Consider the following 8680-nt stretch of genomic DNA (forward strand, 5'->3'; position numbering starts at 1 on the left):
TTATAATTTTTTGGTTATAAAAAAACTATTTGATACAAAATATGTCTTTCTTCTTAAAAGTTTCCTACAATCTACAAAAACTAAATTTTTACAGACACTAAAACTGCTGTAGTGGCATTTAGTGAGTAGGTACCTACTTCATCAAAATATCACTAGAGAGCGATGCCCCGCAAAATGGCTTTGTACTTGATTGGTGTACAAGAGGGACCAGTCGTGCTTTTTGTCGTTCATTAAAACAATTGGAGCTTGACCTATTTTTACTCTGTCAATAATATCGTAACCACAAATTATGACGTAAGTAATTCAATACGGTATGGTTACATTATCAAAAATATTAAAATGTAAACTAAACATAGTTATGTATCATCATCATTGTCCACTGCTGGACATAAGTCTCTTGCAGGGACTTCCACACGCCACGGTTTTGCGCCGCCTGAATCCAGCGGCTCCCTGCCACAGGCCACTCGCTTGATGTCGGTCGTCCGTCTACCTAGTGGGGAGCCTTCCAACCATGCGCTTTCCGCTACGAGGTTGCCCTTCCACACCATGGGACCCCAACGTCTATGGGGTTTTCAAACTATGTGCCCTGCCCACTGTCACTTCACTACGCCACCAAACTGTCCAATTACGAGTATGTATACTAACGATCAAAATATGCACGAATTAAATCTATAGGTTGCAAACGAAACGAGCTTTTCGCATGAATAATATAATTTTAATTAGATTGCTGAAAAAAGACGGAGACTGGACCCGACAAAGGAACGTGAGTGTACAGAAACATAATTAAGACGAATTTTTCCAATTAATTGCTGTGTGACGATCAAAATGAAACGGTATTTTATTTATAAATCGTTTGTTCGTAGAGCTTTAGGGATGTATGGTCTGACGACAAAACTAGGAGCAAATTATCGCTTTGTGTAGTAATTATCTGTAGGTATTTGAAATATTTTCAGTTTGTCTTTTTGTTTGTCAATGTGTTTCAAAACGGCTGAACTGGTAGTAGGTACCTAAGCATGGCTATTATACCTACTTTTAACGTAAAAACTACTAAAACATTTCGTTATTTTACGTTAAAAGGTAACGTTAATAGTAGTGGTATACTGATATGATTTAACGTTACGAGTTTTATCGTTAATGGTACTCGTAAATGTGCATCGAGATACTACTTTGTACAGTTTGTAGTATTGTTAGATAGAGATAGTTGTGTAATTACTGGTATATCTAGATAATGTTAATGGATGTACCTACGACCTACGGGGATTGTTATTTTTATCGTTAACGTAACGATACTTTGGTAACCCTACAAAAAAATACCTACCAGTCCTAATTCAGTCCCTAGTAGTAAGATGATTGGCCCGGAGTAGCCCTTGAAACCTGGCACCTACATTTTTCCATCCGGATCTAGAAAGCGACAGAAATTTAGCTTTTCTTATAGGTACCTCATATTTTCATTTCCGGAGAAGTTTTCGCGCTTTTGTATTTTCTTTCATTGGGAATATTTATCAAATGTAGAAGATGTAGGCAAGGAAATTGTATCTAACAAAATCATAAAATTTCTAAACATATAGAAATAACTGAATAAAACATGTAGAAATAATTAAATGGAGTTACATTAAGTATTTTCCTCATAATTCTGTATGTTGGATTATACTATACTGTATACCTATCTATATTATGTACAAGTATGATTGATTCTTTGGGTGTGTCTCATTTAGCTGACCTAATTTTGTATCAATTCACAAGGGGCTATGAATTAACAAGACTGCTGAGTGAATTCTTCTGAATAAGGCTTACGAATTAAAAATATCTACGTCAAATATCATTTTAGAATGGAACAGTGAAATTGAGAAATGTTTCTGAATTCACCATAAAACAATCAAAATATATCGGATCATTTTGGCAACTATTAAATATTCACGAGAGATGGGAGTGAACACGGTCCCAAAATAATCCCGCAGTATGTAGAGTCCAACCTCCTAGACTCACAGTCATTGCATGTTTTGAATTTAGTTTCATCGAAATTCATCTATAGGTAGGTAGGTACTTTCCATACTTCTATACTAATAGGTTATGAATGCAAAAGTATGTCTGTCTGCCTGATAGCTTTTTACGGCCTATCCATTAAACCGATTTTGACGAAATTCGGTAGGTACAGAGCTTGCATCCCGGGGATGGATATGGGCTACTTTTTATCTCGGAAAATCAAAAAGTTCCCGTAATGATTTTTTAGTAAAATACCAATTTAATTAGTTCTCATTCGAGGGGAGTGCTAAAAAGTTTTTTGAACTTCATTTTTCACATACAGGGTAATATTTTAAAGTCTGTATTTAGCGGTAACAAGTTTTTACAACTGTGCCATTTACCTGAAAGTTTTAACAGTTTCTGAAAAACATGGCTGTGACATTTGGATGGACAAACGAACAGACAAACAGACTTAATGAAACTGTAAGGGTTCCTTGTTTTACTACGGAACTCTAAAAACCAAGCAATAAAGCTACTTTTAATAAAGAATAGAGAAAGGAAAATTATCTGACGCAACGTGATCTTTGTAATTTTCTTTCAAATAATAATATCTTATTTCCAATATCGAAGATTACATAAAAAACTGGTCAAGAGCGTGTCAGGTAGGGAACCTACCTTATTAGTGGAGCCTACCTAGTTCACGCAAAAGGGTTCCGTAAACCTGCTAACTACGAATTTCACATAAGCATAATTTGCTAGCGGCTACTTTTGACGGTTCTAATAATGTTTTAAAAATACTTAACAGGGCTCTCTCCGTCACTTGCTTCTACTCGCTTCATACAATCGTAGTTCCAATTTCATTTGAATATTAAGCATCCAAAGTCTATGAAATTTTGCAGACCTATTCTAGAAACTAATATCTGTGTCTGTGGTGTTTTAGATTTTTCTAAAAATATGTAGTTTTAAAATTACAGGGGCTCAAAGATTTGTATGTAAATTTTTAAAACTGCGTAACTTTGAAACCGAATATTTTAACTGAAATCTGGATAACCACAGACATAGATATTAGTTTCTAGAATATGTCTGCAAAATTTCATGGACTTTGGTTGCTTAATATTCAAATGAAATTGGAACTACGATTGTATGAAGCGAGTAGAAGCGAGTGACGGAGAGAGCCCTCTTAAACCAAAACCTTTTTTGACTCTCACTTTTCATTTCAAAACTTCACTTTTCACTTTTTTTTCAAAAATCAATATTCTTCTGTGAAACTGTAACAGGTTTTCATACCTAATTGTGATTTTCAACTTTACTGTGTTTTCCAACTTTAGGTAACCTAGATTTTGTTTTTAAAATGGCTGTTACACACAGAGAGACGGACACACGGACTGGACGAAACTTTTTTATTGAAGAACCCTAGAAACGATGTTAAAATAATACGCCCTTATTTTCTGCTCATACTGACTTTGAAAGAAATCTAATATTTAGTTTGTAGACAGAAAAAAACTTAATACTGTAGTTAGGAATATTCCTAATAAAATATCTACTTGCTACAATAAATATACTGTAAAAGGAATCCCAAAACATATCAGATTTATTATTAGAGTAGCTAAATAAAGTATCAATCTTGCAAGATTATAATATAACCTTATATTACGTGCTTCAGAATGCAACTAATAAAATATAATACAGTCATAGTGAAGCACGCAAGTATAGGTACCTATTTCTGTTGTAGGTCTTATTCTGTTCAATTATTGTTTTTATGCTTTTGATTTACAATGAACTGGCTATAGTACATTGTAACTCAAAAGCATAAAAAGAATAATTGTTATTCAATTAAATAAATAATGAAACATCTAATACAAAAGAAGTTACGTTCTTTGAAAGTGAACGCTTAATTAAATTTCATTTCTTTCACCAGTCTTGTCGTTATTGTCGAGTTCCGTTTGTTTATTAAATAGTTATATTATATTTCAGTAACACACACACGTATATAATCATAAGAAGTGTGTCTATTATGTATCTTAAAATATTTTTAAAGAAATATTATAAAAGTCTAATCGACATGCAAACGTTCTCACTTGAATAATGCAGTTGCATTGCATTGCAGTGTTATTAAAAACAAATGATCGTTAGCTTTCACGAAATTTAGTCGTTATCAAATAAAACGTTCATAAGGGAGAATCAAGTATTATAGGTCTGTGAAGGACACATAAAGCTGATTTAACACTTAACACACTAAAATTAACTATTGTGTTGATCAATGTAATAACTTAATTCATTCAAACAAAATTGGTCTCATCGTGATAGTATTAAATTTTATATCATAAAATTAGTGAGCAAAATAGCAGGTGGGTCATCTAATTTTAAGTGATTACCGCTGCCCGTGAATCTTAATAGTGCTCGGAGTGCCGATAGATGTTAAAACTGAAATCTACTTCTAGAATCTTTATAGAATATCAAAGCTTTTTTGAATACAATTTATGTGAAATACCTACTATAAAGCTATTTTTCCAATTTAATACTCAGAAGATACAAGTTAATCAAGAACTGCTTTGAAGTAGTTAAGGTCTAACGCACGAGAGGACTTAATGAAAACATTTATGACAAAATTAACTCATGTTTTCTTTTTATCTAATTTATTACAGCTGGCTTCTTGATATAGTTTTTTAATTTGTTTCTCTGGTCCGTAATATTCTGGAATACTTTGAATTTTCTCTATTTTTAATAAATTTATTAAACCTTTGATCCTTTTTTTCAACTTTGTGATAAGATTAGAATCTGTGCTATCTTGACCATGATCAATGGACCAGTTCTTAAGCATGAATATAACGTCTTTATGTTCTTTACAAATTTTCTTTTCAACTGGTTCAGTGTAAGCATCTGTGGTTGCCGTAATAAATGTACTAGTGCCTCGGTCAAAAAGAGGAACTTGTCTATTATATTGAACACTTGTTGTTTTTCTATCACAAGGATAGGTAGGGCCAAGACTTTGTACAGCAACATGATGTTTATTTGGTTGCTGTCCTACTTGAATACCTTTTGATTTAAGCGTTGTCTCTTCTTTAACTTTTACACCAGAGGTTTTAGGAGTTCTGGCAGAAAGAGAGATGCTTTTTTGTAATTCTTTTTCTTCCGCGTTTTCGTTATTAGTAGCTTTATGTGTGTTAGCACTTTCCGCTTGCTGTGGCTGCCCTACAATACTTTTGCGTAATGCATTTACTAAATCGTTAGAAGGATCATTTACCAGCTGCGCAATACCCCAAAGATAACCAGACATACTCGTGATGTTATTGCTGTAGATATTATTCACTATTCGTAAAAAGTATTTAAAAGTCCAATCTTTAAATTACGAGAGTTTTCTTCTCTAAACACTGTTTTGTTCTTTATTGTGAATTTTGATATTTGGTTATTATGATCAGCGAGTATGATTCATTACTTGGCACGTCTTGATAGATGATTTTTTTTGCATTTTGTGCTTTGTCAATGATTTGTTAACACCAAAGAGGTGAGCATGATCACAGAGCCTCTCGTATTTACAGTGTACTTTTATCCCACGTTTTCTTTAGAGCTGAACAACTTTTAATATTTTCGGAATACTTATTTCTCTATTTTATGTACCTTTATAGTAAGTAGATACCACTAATGCCCATCATGCTGTCAATATTTCTTTTGGGTTCATTTGTTTTCTGTCTAACCAGGCTACGCGGGATTTATCGGCAGCGCATAAATCTACAAACTGATAAATAATTCGAAACCTATATCCGAAAGCTATATACGAATACACGTATAAGACAAATTCAACGATCTATTCAACAAGCGTAGTAAAATAGTAGTTGGATAGATAGTTTTTTCCACCATTCAACATATTACGCATGGCTAATAATATAATTTAGGATTTATTATATTCGTTTCCCGACATTACCCTAGGTCAACACAAATCTACAAGTGTTAGATAATGTCCGTAACATCCCAGCAAGCTGAGGCTAGATCGATGTGTATACTTACTAAAATAAATAATTCGCGGTTTTCGGAATTTTTCCTTTACTTGTGCCATAAGACCCACCTACCTGAAAAATTTCCTGCAAAATTCTAGGTCAACGAGAAGTGCCCTATAGGTTTTCTTGACAGACACGACAGGCAGACGGACAGACAGACAGACAGTTTTTTGTCCTTTCCTTATAAAGGTTCCTCTTTTCCTTTTGAGGTACGCAACCCTAAAAATATGAGGACTTAAAGAATTTGTTTAAAACTCCAATCCCTTTTTCTGTGAACTTGAAAGACACAACCAAGACAATACCATGACACAACCAAGACATAACCAAGATTTAGTCAAGGCACGCCTAAGACACGGCCGAGATAAGATCAAGTCACAACCAAGACACAGCCAAGACGCGACCAAGACATGACCACAATATTTTCTTTTGCATCAGTTTTTTCACCTAATTTAAAATCGACGTCGCAGGATTGGTATGAAATATACGCTGCTTAGTATTTGGTGAAAACTGTCAGTTCCGAAGTGATGAAAAGCAGTCGAGTTATTAGATTACTGTCTGTTGTTATCAACAAAATTATGTGATATCTCGCAGAACGGACACCTTTTTTTATTTAAAGATTGCTTATAAATGCGGCACATTATTTAATTTTTAATTTTTGATTAATTTGAAATTCTAGGATCATGAATGTGCAAATAAAATTATACCATAAACATGTTACATTCATTATTATTATAGAAAATGCAAAACGTACGAAAGTAGAAGAGATGTTCTCAAAATCGGTTAAACAGATGGGCCGTGAAAAGCTTGCAGACAGACAGACAGATAGACAGACAAACAGAAAGAAGACATACTTTCGCATTTAACATTACTACACGGACTTAATAAGTACACCTATTAAGTAGTATGGATGTTCTGTTATTCCAACTCAACCTAAATGGGAATAGGTACATAAATGTAAGCAAAATTCATAAAGCATTATCGCATAATCCGGAGCGAGACCCATATCAAACTTTCGACGAAGCATCTAATTGTTCTTTGATTAATTATAGCTTTCATGAATCGGCTGTTACCATTTTAATACGGTTAACTGATTTTTAGGTGTACCTATAACTTTAACGATTGAATTAATATTTATTGTGTACCTCTATCCGAAAATCTTCCACTCTGATACACACGCACACCAGCGGCAAAACGACCGTGGAATGTGGAAATTACTAAAATAAATCTACTAAATAAATCTACCTGTGGCCATCCCATTTAATAGATCGAATGAGAATAAAACTGTGAGAATTATTCATTCACATAATTCTATGCAATGTATATTTAAAGTAGAAGTAAGTCTCTCCGAGCGATAAACTGTGATAATATAATATAATATAGAGGGCTTGATGAGAAAGGCTGATGACAGGGTGTTGTGGCGGTTACTAGAGAAGGTCTATATCCAACCAGATATCCACACTGCACATAAGGATGAAAAATTGGCTCTTTTGATGCTGTAAAAATGATTTTTTCACATGCGTTTATTCTCATCCCAAAAATGGTATTAACAAAAGTACCTACTTACTCAATCTACAAAAAAAGTGAAAGAAGCAAGCCGGCGAACCTTCGAGATGTTTTCTCATCTAAAATTATTCCATTGTGCCCGAAAACCAGTTTTCGAAAAGTGCGTCTTGCCACTTGCCAGCAGGTAGGATGACAATAATATACTACTGGCAGATCCGAGACATGGTCGCTTGCTATGTGTCTTATACGAAAAGCTCAGTCACTCAGTGGGAAATGGAGAGAGCTACGCTTGAAATATCTCTACGCAATTAACTCAGAAATGAGGAGATCGGTAGAAAAACCGAAGCAGCCGACATAGTACAACGAATTGTGAAGCTGAAGTGGCAATAGGAGGGGCATATTATGGTACCCCCATACCATAGTCAATATAATACATATAAGTCAAGGTGCTGGAATGGCGACATCGCACAAAACGCACAAAATTGGCAGATCTCCCCCTAGCTGAACAGACGACATCGTATTGGATGGGCCCTTCGAAGATAAAAAACGCGCTCAAAAAGTCAATAGAATTTGCAAAAGTCTCTTGACTTTGTCAATGACGATGACGTAAGATTCAAGCGTATTTTTGCGGACGGAATTGTATGGGAAAGGCTAATCCATATACATCGATGCATCATACGAGTTTTATTTTTATTTATTTTTATTTTATTCGACTAACCTACAACTTTTATACATAAAATATTTACAAAAATATAATAGTTTATAGCTAAAAAGATACATAGTATAAACGTTAATAAAAGGCTAGCAGGTTGCAGGAGTTGCAGGAAAACGCTGGATTCAGGCGGTGGCGTAAGATCGTAGAGTATGGAAGTTTCTACAAACGACCTACCTCTATCCCTTGATGATGACTATAATAACAGCTCAATCTCTATTATGCTTATGCTACAGAAATGGAAATATTCTATGAGGACTTTTTGCACTAAAACTAAAATAAATAGGTAAGCTAATGGAATATATTAATGTGAAATGCATTTATTCTGTAGATTGGTACTTAAAAATATTGCGGGGCTAGTTTTATCTCGATACAATATTTCATAATGCTGAGTTGCACGACCGATAAAATATCTTCTATTTGGAAATGGACTTGAGAGAAATGGCAGTACGGAATAGATAGGTACTTCGTTCAACAAATCTTTAAAATTATGATGGTGTTATAGATA

The 8680-nt window shown here is 34.2% G+C and overlaps 1 protein-coding gene across 1 annotated transcript; it reads right to left on the reverse strand.

Moving 5' to 3' along the window:
- Nucleotides 1-4134: 4134 nt before the first annotated feature.
- Nucleotides 4135-5399, reverse strand: LOC123879462. Its single transcript, XM_045927166.1, has one exon. The coding sequence runs from the start codon at nt 5237-5239 to the stop codon at nt 4577-4579; it is 663 nt and encodes a 220-aa protein (XP_045783122.1). The 5' UTR covers nt 5240-5399; the 3' UTR covers nt 4135-4576.
- Between the last annotated feature and the right edge of the window lie 3281 nt (nt 5400-8680).

The sequence above is a fragment of the Maniola jurtina genome, chromosome 3, assembly GCF_905333055.1.
Source record: "Maniola jurtina chromosome 3, ilManJurt1.1, whole genome shotgun sequence".
NCBI lineage: Eukaryota > Metazoa > Arthropoda > Insecta > Lepidoptera > Nymphalidae > Maniola > Maniola jurtina.

What these genes read in the sequence shown, in the direction of transcription:
- LOC123879462 (XM_045927166.1), bottom strand. Translation starts at nt 5,239, where the DNA reads ATGTCTGGTTATCTTTGGGGTATTGCGCAGCTGGTAAATGATCCTTCT.